The sequence below is a fragment of the Lutjanus erythropterus genome, chromosome 22 (assembly GCF_056507025.1).
Source record: "Lutjanus erythropterus isolate fLutEry1 chromosome 22, fLutEry1.hap2, whole genome shotgun sequence".
NCBI classification, from domain to species: Eukaryota; Metazoa; Chordata; class Actinopteri; order Lutjaniformes; family Lutjanidae; genus Lutjanus; species Lutjanus erythropterus.
Window position 1 is genome coordinate 4,151,125 of NC_139338.1, and position 16,308 is coordinate 4,167,432.

Genomic DNA, 16,308 nt, shown 5'->3' on the forward strand with positions numbered 1-16,308 from the left:
ATATATATATATATATATATATATATATATATATACATATATATATATATATGAATATTGTGATATGAGACGAGACAGTCTTAGATTTTGCATATTGTTATACTGTTATATGGCAAAAGTCTTGTCTTTTCCTGGTTTTCCTGGCTGTAAAGTGCTCATTTTCTGAACTTACCAGACTGTTGTAGCTGTGTTATTATTTGCCTTAGTTAATATGTCTATATTACTGATTATTATTTATCAAAACTCTGTAGATATATTTTGTGAAAGCACCAATGGTCATCACATTGTTATTGCCAGAAGATTAACAAATATCACTATTGGGGTATTTGCTAAAAATGTGAAAATGTTGTAAAATAAATAAATCCAAGCCTTTCCTTTTGACAAATTTATTTATTTAAATTTATTAAAAAAAACACTTCTTATACACTGGAACACATAACATAGGAACATAATTCAACACAACACAGACAACACAGAAATGTGTTTCAGCAGCAAGTAATAAAGGGATACATTAAAGAAATATAGACCACAAAGAATAATTTAAAAAGCAGCATTTCTTGGCACTCTTCAACACACCATCAGAATACTGATTATCTCACTTCAGAGATAATGAAATGATTCATCTCATCTTTTAGGGTCACAGGACTGATGATCAGAGGGGCAGAGTTTAGACCATCATCATTATTACTGGGACCAAAGATGGGGTAGAGTTTCTCAATGAAGTTACAGCCAGTAAAAGAGTAGATGAGAGCTGCTGTATCTACGTCATAAAAGGAGACCAGACCCTCCTCATAATCCACAAACACCCCCACCTTCTGAGGCTTTGACTTCAGAGAGAGAAGGACACTAGGATCCTCAAGACCCCTGTATTCGTTTCCATTTCTCAGCCATAGAATCCAAAGGCCTCTCTTTGGGCTTGCTTTGATTCTTTCTTTCCTGTTTAGTGACTCTCGGGCCACTCCTAATTCCCAGTTGGTCTTCCTTTTAACTTCAACTTCATAGTAAAATCTGCCTGAAGAGAAACTCTGCTTTCCTAAAACACAGGGAGTAAAAGAAAATCCATCTGGATTGTTGGACAGGTTCTTCTTTATATCACCATAACTGACACTTTTATTATTCTCAGACAGGATGAGTTTAGGATGTGCTGTATCAGGATCAAGAGTCACATCCACTGCAAACTGCTGGACCCTCTTCAGCTCAACTTGTAGCAGTTTTGTAATCTCTTTACTGAGTGTCTCCTCCAGCTGAGCCACAGCTCTCCTCACAGTCCCCACATATGATGAGTGAACTCTGACCTCTGTCCAGTCTTTGGTGGGTGGAGCAGGACTCAGAGATGGGAAGCTTTGGAGGAACTGGAGGTGGTCTTCAGTGCATGAGAGCTGCTTCACCTCAGCACTCCTCTTCATCAGCTCAGAGATTTCATCTTCCAGATCTTTGATGAAGCCCTCAGCTTGTTTCTCTGCTGTTTTCTGCTTCTCTTCAATCACATCAATGAGCTGAGCCAGACTTCTCTCAACAGACTGGATCAGAGCAGTGAAGACCTGCACACTGTCTGCTTTCTCTCTGTCTGCTTCTTCTTTACTGACTTTAACTAATTGTTTAAAATATTGTATCTTCAGTTGTCTCTCCTGGATCATCTGCTGAATTTCAGCATCTAACTCTGTCAGTTCAGCTTTCTTTGCATCATATTCTTCTATCATAGGAATGAAGACATGTGACTTGTGATTTAACTCAGGGCAGCTGAAACACACACACATCTGATCTGTCTTGCAGAACATCTCCAGAGGTCTCTTGTGCTCCTTACACATTCTGACTTCCAGGTTCTCCACAGGATCAATCAGTTTATGTCTTGTCAGACCTGTCATTTTCTGATGAAGCTCCAGGTGAGTCTCACAGTAGGAGGCCAGACACACCAGGCAGGACTTGAGGGCGTTTAGTTTGTTTTCAGTGCAGACGTCACACAGAACCTCTCCTGGTTTGGTCAATTGTGATTCTGAGCAACTGCTGGTTTTCTTCATAACTGACAGTCTGAACTGAGCAGCCATCTCAGATATAAATGGATTGATCTGTAGCTCAGGTCTTCTGTCAAAGACATCTTCACACACAGGACAGTGACACTGGAAATTAACATCCCAGTGTTGTGTGATGCAGTTCTTGCAGAAGTTGTGTCCACATGGTATGGTTACTGGATCAGTGAAGACATCCAAACAGATGGAACACAGAAAGTGGTCTTCAGAGAAGAGACTGCTGGCAGAAGACATGTCTAGAAATTGAGAGAAAAAAAAACTATATTTTCGAAATGTCTACATATATATGTCACAACTGTTGAGCGCAAATTCATTAGTGAAAGAACGATGTGAAGAAGAGCACAAACATCTGCAGTGTGTGCAGATGCTTTTCCAATCTTTTACAGTGATTCTTACGTCAAAAAAACCCAACAAACCTTTATTTTTTAAGAACCAGTCTTTATAAAGCTGTTATAAAAACTGTTTGCCCCTTTGCTCTGCCAAGACACCTATTAATTCCACCACCATCACCATCTACCTCCATGATGCCCCCCGTCACTGTTTCTACTTACTTAAAACAGGACCAACACAAAACCACCAAAATCAACCAAAATCTGCACCAGAATACTTTTTTATTTGCTATTTTATTAAGTTTCAGTAACAATCCTGCGTAACAATAATACAGTAATCTGTGATCCAGTGGGCTAAAACGTTACCTTATTGTTCAAATTGAAAAGTCAGGTTTCAGGAAAAATTAAAAGAAAGAAAATAAAAGTCTTCACAAAGATGCTCATTTTATAATAATTCTTGCAGAGCTGCTGAAGGGTGTTCATAATATGTGTGTTGGCAAAAATAGAAAACTTTGTTACTGTGGACTGATGGCTTCTGCCCTGGGAATATTGCACAATGTGGTTTGGTATTAATTGCACGTTTTAACAAACAACTAAACTATGCATAGTAATAATGGCACTCAGCACTTTGATAGCAATATTTGCACTTTATTAGCAGAATTTGCACAGAACAATTTGCACATTGTATATTTTGCACATTTTGTAGAGTATTTATTGTCTCTATTTATTGATAGCATGTGTCATTTTAAACCGTGAGTGACTGTGTTGTCTTCTGGCAGATGCTGCGATTGATACTCGGCTCCGCCTGAAAGAGAGTCGAGTGATATTAGGCTCGGACAGTATTGGTTGTGCATCCATTTGTTCATAGTTGTTGAACAATGATTTAAATTCCATTCTGAGTTCTGTGCAGTCAAATAGGCGTGCTAAATATTGTGACAAAGTGTGTGTGCTAGTGCATAAGTTTAAACATTGTTTAAGTTGTTTGTTACTCACCTGTCTTTCCCTGTGTCCGCTCCAGGGTGTTCGACCAAAAGAGTCCCCCTGGCTACAGGTGGCGTGTTAAACGTTCCGGGAGGGAACCAAGTGGGAAGATAAGGGGAGGCGGATTTGGGAGTTGGCTGTATTTGTGTATTTATTGATTATAATTATGTTTGGGTGTTTGTTTATAGGTTAAACAGCATTTTGTGGGGTTTGGTAGATGTTTTGGTTTCAGCACTGTTTAGATACAGATTAGGGGAATTTAATCAGTGAGAAAATTTAGATAGCACCTTCGGATGGTATCTTCTAATAGGGTCTACCAGAGACGCAGTATTTAAGGCGCCAGTTTTCCATCTGTCTGTGTTGCTGGTCAGATCTCACTTAGGTTGCTGCCATGCTGTATTGCTGATGCTGTTCATTTTGTGAATAAACACCATACGATTTGGTACACCTGACTTTTGTCATGCCATCTTTACTGCAAATGCCAGCTGCTAAATGGTAGCCTTAACATATATAAAAAAACAAAATGAAAAGAAACAATCACTGAGCAGAGGCTAACTGGAATTATACAACTGTATTCTTCATCAAATATCCAGCAGGGTTCTGCAGGCTCATGAAATCATTCAAGAAAACAGTGTATGCTGCCATCATGTGGTCATCTGTGGTCACTGCAGTGCAAGTATTACATTTTATAGACTTATTAAGAAGAATAAATCTTACTTTACAATAGCATTTATTCATTATAAAGTAAAACAGAGTGAAGGACCATGGGTAATATACACTCTAGCTAGTGTTTGAGTTTATCTTTCCATGTTTCATGTTTATGATCATAGACTGGTACATGTTGCATTTGTAAAATGTCTTCTTTGTATTTTCTCTTCTACAATATCCAACTATATTTTCTTATTGGTCTCAATTTATGTGTTGATAATAGCTAAACCTCATGGTGAAGACCATGCAGCTACAAACATGTAACTCTTTTATTCTCCTGTCAGGTTATATACATGTATACACACGGTTTTGCTTTATTCAACACTTTCAATCTGCTTTTCCTCTCTCAATACAACAGTGCCTGAATGAAAAAAAAAAGTTTTTAAATGATTTACTGCACTGAAACAGGTAAAGGTCTTTCATGGTTATAGATCCAATTACTGTTGTAGCTCTGTTGAAATACAATAAGTTTTATTTTCTGTACTCACCTGTGTATATGTGTGAACAGATGTATTTCTGGTAAAGTCCTGATGAAGTGAGATGTACCTTTTGAAGCAGAAACAAACTTGTTTTCTTTTCTTCAGCAAAGACTTTCTTTCAGTTTCATTTCTGGACTGTGACACTGCAGCAGCCCCATTGTTTCAGTGTTGCTCCACCTCTCACTGCTCTCACATTAACTATTTGTTAACTCAAAGCTCACTGCTCTTCTCTGAAGGAAGAAAACAAATAGCTATATACAGCAATCCAGCCACAAATAGACCTAATTTATACCAACTTGATGGGACACAACCTCACCTTCTGTCCTTCTGTCCCGGTTTGAGCCAAAGGACAGACCAAAGAGTAACCAAACTCACTGTTTTTCCATCATCAGACATTAGTTTTGGAGGTAGAGTTTAGATGTTTTTATCTTTAAAATAAAAAAGGGGTACAATTCCATTTTCATGTATTTTGACTGTAGTAACGTCTGGTCAGCATACCCTTAGGAAGAAGAATGAAACTGTGTCTCATGAGTTTGGAGGATGGTGTTTTTTCTGTAGTCTTTGACAAATGAAAAAAATAGTAATGATAAATAAATAATGATAAAAGTAACATGAATGAAAAGCTTGACAGGCAGGGAAACAGAAACTTTGAAAGCTGAGGTTAAGCTAAGGGTCATTTATGTGGCTGTACATTTAGTATCTTGATTGAAAGTCAAACATCTTTCTGTAAATATTCATAGCTGCTCCAGCTGCATGTCTGTATCAAACCACAGGTCAACTTTAAGAAGCTTGCTGACACCTTCCCTCTTAAATATCTGTCTTCCTCTAATCTTCTCTTCTGGATTGCCTCTCTGTTTCTGTCTTTTAATTATGTGAAAAGAAAAGAATGAAATGTGCTCTTAGCATCACATCACATTGTGCCATGGGATAAAGGAAGCCTCTTGGAAGGTCACGAGAAAACACACTGCCAGCATCAAATTTCCTAAATCCAACCCATGCCATGGAGGTGAAAGCATCAAATCCTAGCCACTAGAAAATTAGGGACCCAAAGGTGTTCTTTTGGAGGAGACAAATGTGATTAATACAATGACCTTCATCTCTGAAGTTTTGCTTCTTTGGTCTCAGAACCTGACCTTTGTAAAAAGTCCTCATGGCAACTGTCTCTTGTGGTATAGTGAGCATAGCTGCATTCCAAGCAATTGACCGGGATTCGATTCCCGGCCAATGCATGATAGGCAAGTGGTCTTCTATGAGTGGAAAGTTTTGTCAGGTTGGTAAAAATTTGTGAGCGCTGACTATATACTGGAACAAGTATCTGTGCTCTTGTGAGCCTAGCAAGGTTCTTATAGTAAGCCAGAGTTTGCATCCTGCTCTAGGTCCCTGAGGCTGGCAGTGGCCTGTGTCCATGCTTAAAGGATGGATGAAGTCAGGTAAGGGCAATGACTCTTTGTTGCCTTGAATGTGATCTGCAGACCACATGTGAGCATCATAGTTTTACTGTCACTGTTACTTTTGTATAAGTTATAATACCCGACATCTCAATGCAGAGTTGCATTGAACAGACAGGACAGATGCTGCTGTGTGCAGCACATCTCTGTGAAGAGCGACTGATTTAAAAGCCGTCACATCGCCTTGAGTGAAATCCAGACCATAACTTTTTTCACTGATGTAACTATGCTATCACCAAAGAAACAGATCATAAAACTATGATGTTCATTGAAACTTTGGTGATGTCAGCTGCAGAGGTTGTGCTAGACTTTTTCATTGTCTGTCATTTTGACTGACAGGGTCATAAAAATCCCGTCATAATCTATTTTTACCTGTCACTTTAATTTTTAAAATGGTAATAATTACATATTCAATAGCATTTAATTTTGATTCATTTTTAATTAATATTCAGCCCAAACAAGCTGAACAGAGAATCCACACCGGACATCTTTTATCAACACCATCATCGTTATTGGTCTTTTTGAGGAAACTTCAGCTGCTGACACTCAGCTGCTGTGACACCAGGTATGTTCAAGATGATCCAGGCCTGCCCAGAATTGATCAGTGGTGATCGCCGCATAGTGCATGCCGGTTAGATTTGTGTCGACTTGCACATGTGGGCAACAATAACCTCACGAGATCGAGGCGGCCGCAGTTTGTAGAGCCAGATGCCGCAGCTGCTCTCTACTGACTGCAAACGCCTGGCTATCACCTGATCGACAAGCTGACAGGCTCTGATTGGCTCATAATTTTGACAACACCACGTGTTGTATAAAATACTAATTTTCTGTATAATTGTAATATTTAATGCTGGACATATCAGTTTTTTGTTGTGCAATGAAGTTTTAATCTGTCAGCAAGCAGATATTTTGTGTCTGATAATAATAAGGGTCCCAGATAGCACGCATACGTCTCGCCGACGTCGGCCTCAGATCGTACGTCGGCATTCTCCTCCTGACGTCTGTACATGCATCGGAGAAGCATCGGCCCACAGCAGGGACATGGTTTGCCAGAGGGCGGGATTATGCGCGCCATTTCAAAGTCGGCGATAGGTCGGCTGTGGATCGATACATTGCACGTTATCCAATTGGTGCCACTGTCAACGGAACTGAGAGCAGGCTTTGGAGACGGAGAGGCTACTTCATGTCAGCCAGAACTAGTCTTCAGGTAAGCTCACTTAACGTAAATATATAAAAAATAGCTGTCTTATAAATATGACATACAGGGTTAGCAAGATAAGTCGGGATTTAGCAACATAAGTTGTTAAGCCCTGACTGGGTACGTTAGCACAGGTGAAGAGCCCAGATGCCGACTCCTAACAGGCTAGCTAGCTAGCTTAACAAACCTTAGACCTGACCAGCAAATGTATCAACTAGCTCTAACTTCATTTAGCCATTGCTAGGTAGCCATAAGTCTTTCCAGCACGTGAACAGTCTCCATCTAGACAACAAATCAGTTTTGAATTTGGGAAAGGGTCAGGTAACGTTAGTTAGCGTTAGCTGTTAGCTAGTAGCTGGTGGGCTTCGGTGTTTTTACAGCTGCGGAGTTAACTTTAGCGGTTAACTGGCAGCTAATGAAGGGAAGCTCTGCTCTGCTCCATTTGTAAATATGACTCGGTGTAACATTTTCTCATAGTTTGGTACTGGTTATGGACTATTGTTGGTGTGTTTGTACTGTAAGTGAAGTTAATATCCACTTCACGTAGGTGTGTGGAAAACACAACAGACTCCAGCTGTTTCTGTCATGTCTCTCCAGTCACCCCCCCCCCCCCGCCTCCGCCTCTCCTGTAGAGCTGGCCGGAGTTCAGCAGCTATCCGCGGTCAAGCCGGGGCTGTCAGACCGCCCCGCAAAATAATACACGCGAACTTTTTATATATATATATATATATATATATACTTATATATATATATATATATATATATATATATATATATATATATGTATATATATATATGTATACTTATATATTCTTGTCTCCACCTCCTGCTGTGGCCGCCTGATCTCGTCTACTCTCCAGGCGAGGCGCAGTTCATCTCGAACGCACTAACTAACTAACACTGCCTATCATGTTAGCGCCATTTGCCTCATTGTAAAATCTGCTATTACCAACCGTTAACTGTTAAGGTTAAATGAATGCCTTCTCATGCATTACATTTAGATGACTATGACGAGAGACAGAGTCTGACTGGCTCAGAGGCTGGCAGTACTCGCTCCAGTTCACGTCTAGCTTCCTGTTTGTTCTCCTTTTTTCCAAATGAGAATCGATAAGAGAATTGATAAAGAACCGAATCGTTAAGCAGAATCGAAAATGGAATCGGAATCACAAAAATCTTATCAATTCCCATCCCTCCTCATGAGGCAAGACTCCTCACTCCTCTTAACTGGCCTATGGGGGTCTCAAGTCATCAACAGCTGCTTGGCTAAAAACATGAGTAACATTTTGGCCTTTGTTAAGGCTCAAAAAATTACATCCATAGAAAAGTTTTGTTTCATCTTAAACCAAAACCTCTACAGATTAATTTCCGTGCACTTAACAGACTGCATGCAAGAAATCAGATAAATTAATATATGTTGTACTTTTTAAAATGACACATTATGTTCATTTCTGTGATTCCTGAACACATTCACTTTGTAATTTCTGCTTATTGTACCTTTCAAAATAAAGCTTACATTTCCTCTTCTGATTCTATCCACAGATTCCCTCCCTACTCTCTGTGGTGGTCATAGTGGCAGCAGTGTAACTCCGCAGCAGCTGGGCAAGAAACGCTGCACAATGTGCCCTGGTGAGCTGCAGAGGGTCACTGCAGAGCTGAGATGTTTTCTTCTTATTTTTTAATTAAGTAGTGCTGTGTTGTCCCTTATAGTAGGCCCTATATAATATAGTAGTCTAGTTTTTTGTGTCAAGATTTTGTTTTGCTTATGATTTATTTTGCACTTAACAAGGCTCTCTTTGAATATCACAAGTTGCTTACTTGTCACCATAACATAAGGTAGTAAAAAAGATGCACTCTCTCCTGAGGATAACACATCCATCTTTGGCCCTTTACACTCACACAATACATCCTGAGTTATGGTGCAGTAGTTTAAAAAAGGCAGGACCCTGAGGAAACCAGTAACAGTTTTTAAAATTTGTCACTTGGCTCTGTGGAGGTAATGTTGAATCCCTTTTTTTGCAGCCTTCCCCACATGGTTCAGCTCCAATCTGGAGAAATTTTATTGACGTCAATAGATGAGCAAAGTAGAATTTTTACTTTTTTTAAATGTACTTTATTTGATAATTTACTGATGGAAAACTGTTCAAATGTAAAAAAAAAAAATAATAAAATAACTGTTAAAAGTAACACAGTACCATTATAGATTCCCACTGCTGCATTTTTGGTATTTTGTATTAAGGTTTATGTACTGTTCAACCAGTATAAGATATGAGGTAAAATGCATTAAAAACTATTTTATTATTGCTTTATTTTAACTCATAAGCAGTGAGCCAAAGATGGCAGCAACACAACAAATGTTGGCAACACACTGTCTGTCAGGAAAGACACACCAGGAAACTAAATGAAATATAACACAAATGAAATATATATATAGGGTAACTTCCAGACAAGCAAACTTCAAATTAAAGTTATTTATTTTTTTTTATTTTTTTCCATTCCAAATGGCACACATTTTAAACTGGTCAGGCAAATGAATATTTTCCTTGACTACTATAATACATTTCAGTCAAATTTTAAAGAATACATGTTTTTTTTTCCCTTTTCTTACCATTGTGATAGTGTTGCTTTAAGTCCTATATATACCATATACCGCATCAAGGGTATTTTGGGTTTGCTTTACCCTGAGTTTGGTCTTGCAGACAGGTCGCTAGTGTTTATTTATCTTACACAGAGTGAGATTCGGGTTCCCACACATAAATAATCCTACAGGAAATGTTATTTTGTTACATGCTTTACATAGAAAGAGAGTTAATGCTACTGTTGATGCATTTATTTATGGAAATGTTTATATTGAGAAATACGTTGTTTAAAGTGTTTATACTGTAAGAAGATGATGTTAGAAGGTAAAGTGTTATGGTGAAAACCAAACAGCATCACATTGGAAGTTGTTTACATTTCTCTTTGAGTGGAAGTGATGTTTAAGTAAATGTGTCCAGAATCAGATTAGAATTTGCTTGTTGAGAATACAGTTGAATATTACTGTTATTTGCACTATATTTTTATAGTAGCCCTAATACACTTTTGTACAAGTGATATAGCATGTATGTATGAAGTATGAATCTGTTACACACCTGTGAATGTATTATGTGAGCTGTTTTGGACCAATAGATTTGTTTGGATGTTTATGTTTATTGCACTTAACTTATACAGTTAAAATGGACTGAAACAGAAACTGACAGTCAGAGGAATGAAATATAATGTATTTTATTGTGAATTTTTGAATATAGACGCAACCTGGACGATGAACTGAGCACTCCATGTCTTCATTGCTGCTACATTTTATCTGTATTTTACAGATTTGTACTTTGTTGCTGTGGTACCATATTCTGGGACCCGTAACACCAGCATCATATGTCACCACACAAATAAGGATAAACTTCATTCATATTGGGAGGAAGCACCAAAAACACCTGCCACACCTTGGAGAAAAAAACATTCATTTTTTTTTGTTCAGTGATTTGATGTTATAGGTATTTTGTGTTCTGTTTAAAGTGTACTTGTTATCTCGTGATTATTTTCTTTTATTTTGTTAAAATGATTTTAATCTGTCTTCTTCAGTAATATAACTTTAACATTAATTCTAATAATATTTATTGGAATGAGATAAAGAGACAGAGTGAGAGACAGAGGAGATCTGGGTTCACACTCCCACGAATACTCAGTTAACAACTGTGTCATCACTAGACAACAGACATGTTTCACTTCAGTTCATTAGCTGCTAATTTAATAACCTTTCTTTTTCAGGATTTATTATCAGTAAAAATAAGGCTGGGTAATATATGGATATTCTATCAATATCCTGATATGTGAATAGAGATTGTCTTAGATTTTAGCTATTATATTGTAATAAGTGTAAAAAGTATTTTCCTGATTCTAATGCCTGCTCTACAGTAATGTCATTTTCTGAACTTACCCGAGTGTTCTAGCTGTTCTATTATTTGCCTTTACACTTCCTCATTAGATCCACATTGCTGATGATTATTAATCAGAAATCTCATTGTGTTAATATTTTGTGAAATTACCAATAATCATCCCTACAGTATTGTCAGAACATCAATAAATATCAATATTCAGGTATTTCATCACAATATTGTAATATTTGATTTTCTCCATATTATCCAGCCCAAAAATCAAACATTAAATGATTTCACCTGATAAATAAACAATCTCAGGCTTTTTCAAACAATTATTAATTTCAGTTTATTTAAGTTTTTTTTTTTTTTTTTTAATGAAAAGAAATAACAATACCTTGCAGTTTGTACTCATTGTGGAAAGTTGAGGTGTTATAACATTTTAAGATTTTTTTAATTCACTGAATTATTACAGAAATGTGTTGGACATGTTTAGGCAGTTAGTAGAAATGGGATGCATTAAAGACATATAGAGAGTACAATCAGAGTAATTAAAAAAGCAGCAGTCAGAGTTTGAAGAGTGTATATTAGTCATGCAAAGATTAATTTCATTGGTTCTCAACTTCAAACCAATGAAGCATCTATGGAAAGTCATGTCAGACAGCACTTCGCACCATATGGTCAAAACACTGATTATCTCACTTCAGAGATAATGAAATGATTAATCTAATCTTTCAGATTGACAGGACTGATGATCAGAGGGGCAGAGTTTTTACCACCATCATCATTACAGGGACCAAAGATGGGGCAGAGTTTCTCAGTGAACTTACAGCCAGTAAAGGAGTACATGAGAGCTGCTGCGTTTACGTCATAAAAGGAGACCAGACCCTCCTCATAATCCACAAACACCCCCACCTTCTGAGGTTTTGACTTCAGAGAGAGGACACTAGGACCACCAGGAGCATTGTACTCATTTTCATTCCTCAACATCAGAACCCAAGGGCCTGTCTCTGGGTTTGGTGTGATGATTTCTTTCCGGTCGATTGACTCTCTGGCTACACCCAATTCCCATCTAGTCTTTGCTTTAACCTCAACTTCATAGTAAAATTTTGTGAAATAGTAACTTTGCTTTCCAAAGACACATATATTCCTTGAAAATCTCTCTGGGTTGTCTGGGAGATTCAGTTTTGTATCACCATAATATACTTGTTTCTCATCAACAGACAGGATCAGATTAGGATGTGCTGTATTGGGATCAAGGGTCACATCCACTGCAAACTGCTGGACCCTCTTCAGCTCAACTTGTAGCAGTTTTGTAATCTCTTTACTGAGTGTCTCCTCCAGCTGAGCCACAGCTCTCCTCACAGTCCCCTCATATGATGAGTGAACTCTGACCTCTGTCCAGTCTCTGGTGGGCGGAGCAGAGCTCAGAGATGGGAAGCTTTGGAGGAACTGGAGGTGGTCTTCAGTGCATGAGAGCTGCTTCACCTCAGCACTCCTCTTCATCAACTCAGAGATTTCATCTTCCAGATCTTTGATGAAGCCTTCAGCTTGTTTCTCTGTTGTTTTCTGCTTCTCTTCAATCACATCAATGAGCTGAGCCAGACCTCTCTCAACAGACTGGATCAGAGCAGTGAAGACCTGCACACTGTCTGCTGTCTCTCTGTCTGCTTCTTCCTTACTGAGATTCACTGATTGTTTAAGCTCCTGTATTTTCAGTTGTCTCTCCTGGATCATCTGCTGAATTTCAGCATGTAACTCTGTCAGTTCAGCTTTCTTTGCATCATATTCTTCTATCATAGGAATGAAGACATGTGACTTGTGATTTAACTCAGGGCAGCTGAAACACACACACATCTGATCTGTCTTGCAGAACATCTCCAGAGGTCTCTTGTGCTCCTTACACATTCTGACTTCCAGGTTCTCCACAGGATCAATCAGTTTATGTCTCGTCAGACCTGTCATTTTCTGATGAAGCTCCAGGTGAGTCTCACAGTAGGAGGCCAGACACACCAGGCAGGACTTGAGGGCGTTTAGTTTGTTTTCAGTACAGACGTCACACAGAACATGTACTCCTGGTTTGATATGTTGTTGTTCTGAGCAGCTGCTGGTTTTCTTCACAGCTGACTGTCTAAATTGAGCAGTCATCTCAGATAAGACAGTATTGATGCGCAGCTCAGGTCTTCTGTCCAGGACCTCTTTGCACATGGGACACTGACACTGGACACCAACGTCCCAGTGTTGTGTGATGCAGTTCTTGCAGAAGTTGTGTCCACATGGTATGGTTACTGGATCAGTGAAGACATCCAAACAGATGGAACACAGAAAGTGGTCTTCAGAGAAGAGACTGCTGGCAGAAGACATGTCTAGAAATTGAGAGGAAAAAAATCTAAATTTCTGTCACAACTCTTGAGTGATATTTCATTAATGAAAGCCCTTTGTGAAGAAGAGAGGCATCCCCATACCATGAGTGTGTAGATGCTTCCAATCTTTTACACTGATCCTCACCTCAAGACCTCCAACAAACCTTTATTTTGTGCTATAAGTGTGGTATATGTATGTATATAAAAAGGAAGCAACACATTTCTTGGTGCATGCAGGTAATGAAATCCACACAGTGCTAACAGAGCAAAAGAGAAAGCTAATGTCTTGTGGCATTTTCAAGTCACAGTGTAAGCAGTCTAGTAGAGCCAATGTGTTATTATTTCTGTCCATTTATTTATGTCAGAAACAAATAAAGAATTAAATATCAGTGCATACAGGCGAAATTTCACAGCCAGCCCATTTAACTACCAGCCCAATCAAACATCATGATTCCTCACTGCTTTCAACTTTCTTTAAAAAAGGGCCAAAACAAATTCCAGCACTGGATATTTTTTATTTTTTATTTTATTAAGTTTCAGTAACACTCATACCTCCTGGCTGTCATGTACATGGAGAACCTTTAGACTAACAAACAGACTATATTATTACTATACTAATATTACTGCTTCTACTATGAGTACTACAACAACTACTACTACTACTACTACAACTAATAATAATAATAATAATAATTTACTGTTATTATTATTATTATTATTATTATTATTATTATTATTTGTAAATATGCTTTTTGAAAGAACAATGCTTGCAGAGCTCCTGAACAGAACTGCATTACCAGTGTAATGCAAGAGAAAGGAGATGGACAAGTGTAGACAAAATCAAATGAAAAGAAATGACCACTGAAGACTAACTGAAAACATACAACATTAATACGCCTCATAGTATATCCAGCAGGAATCTGCAGTCTCATGAAACCATCCAAGAAAACAAAGTGTATGCTGCCATCATGTGGTCACAGCAGGGCACTGACATTTTATAGACGTATTGAGAAGTATAAATATCACTGTACAGTAGCATTTATTCATTATAAAGTAAAATAGGGTGAAGGAGCCTCTGTGATATGAACTCTAACTAGTGATTCAGTTCTGCTCTCTCTCTCTGTGTTTATGATCATAGGCTGGTTCATGCTGCACTACATTTGTCAAAGTGTGTTTTCTCTACTACAAGATCCATATGAACTTTTCTTACTAGTCTCATTGTCTGTGTTGATAACACCTAAACCTTATGGTGAAGACCAGGATGACTCTTTTATTCTCCTGTCAGGTTATATACATATAAATGTATATACACATGATTTTGTTTTACTCAACACTTTCAGTCATTCTGCTTTTCTCTTTCAATACAACAGTGCCTGAATGGAAGAAAAGATTTACTGCACAGAAACATTTTCAGCTCTGAATGAAAACAGGTAAAGGTCTTTCATGGTTATAGATCCAGTTACTGTTGTAGCTCTCTGTTTGAAATATAATAAGTATTATTTTCTGTACTCACCTGTGTATATGTGTGAACAGATGTATTTCTGGTAAAGTCTTGATGAAGTGAACTCTATGTTTTGAAGCAGAAACAAGGTTGTTTTCTCTTCTTCAGCAAAGACTTTCTTTCAGTTTCATTTCCGGATTGTGACACTGCAGCAGCCCCGTTGTTTCAGTGTTGCTCCACCTCTCACTGCTCTCACATTAACTATTTGTTAACTCAAAGCTCACTGCTCTTCTCTGAAAGAGGAAAACAAACAGTTGTAAGTGTTACACCCCTGAACAGGGGAAGAGATAACTTGAATTAAGAAACAGTAGCGACTGTTCAGCTCTCAAGTCTGCATTTTTTTGTAATACTTAATTGCAGGTTTTACTATTACAAGTTTTCAAACTCATTAATTATTTCATTCATCCTGCCACATTTATACAGGTTTTGTATTTTACAGCCAAAATTAAAAAAATTAGAATAAATCAATAAATAATAATAATAATAATAAATGGGAAAGAACAGGGACATAAAAAAGGAAATAAAGAAAGAAGAAAAGAGAAAAGAGGGAAGAAAAAAGGGCGGGGTCCTTCTGTACTTTCTTAGATATAGTTTGAGTGTTTTTATTCCACTGCATATGCTTCTTTGACCCATTTACTCCAGATTATCATGAATTCATCTTCCCTATTTCTCAACCCTCTTTTCATTTCTTTTATATCTTCAACTGTTACTTTCCAGGCATCAACAGATGGTGACTTAATATTCATCCAGTTCCGTGTAATTTGTTTTAATGCGGCTATCCGTATTATTGTATACAAATATTTATCTCCTTCGCTTTCTATTTCTGCTGGGATGATTCCTAATATAATATTGGGTGGCTGTAATGGTTTCTTTAAGTTTTGCTTTTCTGTCTCAGAACCTGCCCTGTGTAAAAAGTCCTCATGGAGCTTGTTTCCTGTGGCATTGGTGGCATAGTGGTGAGCATAGCTGCCTTCCGAGCAGTTGACCCAGGTTTGATTCCTGGCCAATGCATTATGGGCAATTGGACCTCTGTTACTGGAAAGTTTTCTGAAACCCTCCAGCCACCTATCTGTTGAGAAGCAGGAGGCCCTCCAAACAATGCATCATGGTCCGTAGGATTTGTTGTGAATGAAGTACCCTCCAAAAATGACGATGGTGGACCTTTTACCAGATCACCATGGTACCTTGCGCTGAATTCCTAACCTGTTGCAATGCAGGTTATGTTCCAGATTAGAGATAAATATGGTTAAAGCACTACCTGCTGACCAATCAACTTACTTTATAAAACAACAATGGGTGTCACCATGAGCTTGTGGAGCTCAGTGCGCAGGGAAAAGTATCATTTCATTGTGCTTTTTATATACGG

General features: G+C 38.1%; 2 protein-coding genes and 1 non-coding gene across 3 annotated transcripts; 1 reads left to right on the forward strand and 2 right to left on the reverse strand.

The window, feature by feature from the left end:
* Positions 1 to 379: 379 nt before the first annotated feature.
* On the reverse strand, positions 380 to 4,659 carry LOC146306493 (E3 ubiquitin-protein ligase TRIM39-like). The gene is made up of 2 exons (XM_084711031.1): positions 4,534 to 4,659; positions 380 to 2,263 (listed from the first exon to the last, which is right to left on the reverse strand). Exon 2 carries the CDS (start codon positions 2,259 to 2,261, stop codon positions 591 to 593), a length of 1,671 nt encoding a protein of 556 aa, XP_084567157.1. The 5' UTR covers positions 2,262 to 2,263; positions 4,534 to 4,659; the 3' UTR covers positions 380 to 590.
* Positions 4,660 to 11,496: 6,837 nt separating this feature from the next.
* LOC146306494 (E3 ubiquitin-protein ligase TRIM39-like) lies at positions 11,497 to 13,455 on the reverse strand. The gene has a single exon (XM_084711033.1). It carries the CDS (start codon positions 13,440 to 13,442, stop codon positions 11,805 to 11,807), a length of 1,638 nt encoding a protein of 545 aa, XP_084567159.1. The 5' UTR covers positions 13,443 to 13,455; the 3' UTR covers positions 11,497 to 11,804.
* A 2,426-nt stretch (positions 13,456 to 15,881) lies between these two features.
* On the forward strand, positions 15,882 to 15,953 carry trnag-ucc (transfer RNA glycine (anticodon UCC)). The gene has a single exon. It is a non-coding gene; the product is annotated as a tRNA-Gly (tRNA).
* Positions 15,954 to 16,308: the final 355 nt, after the last annotated feature.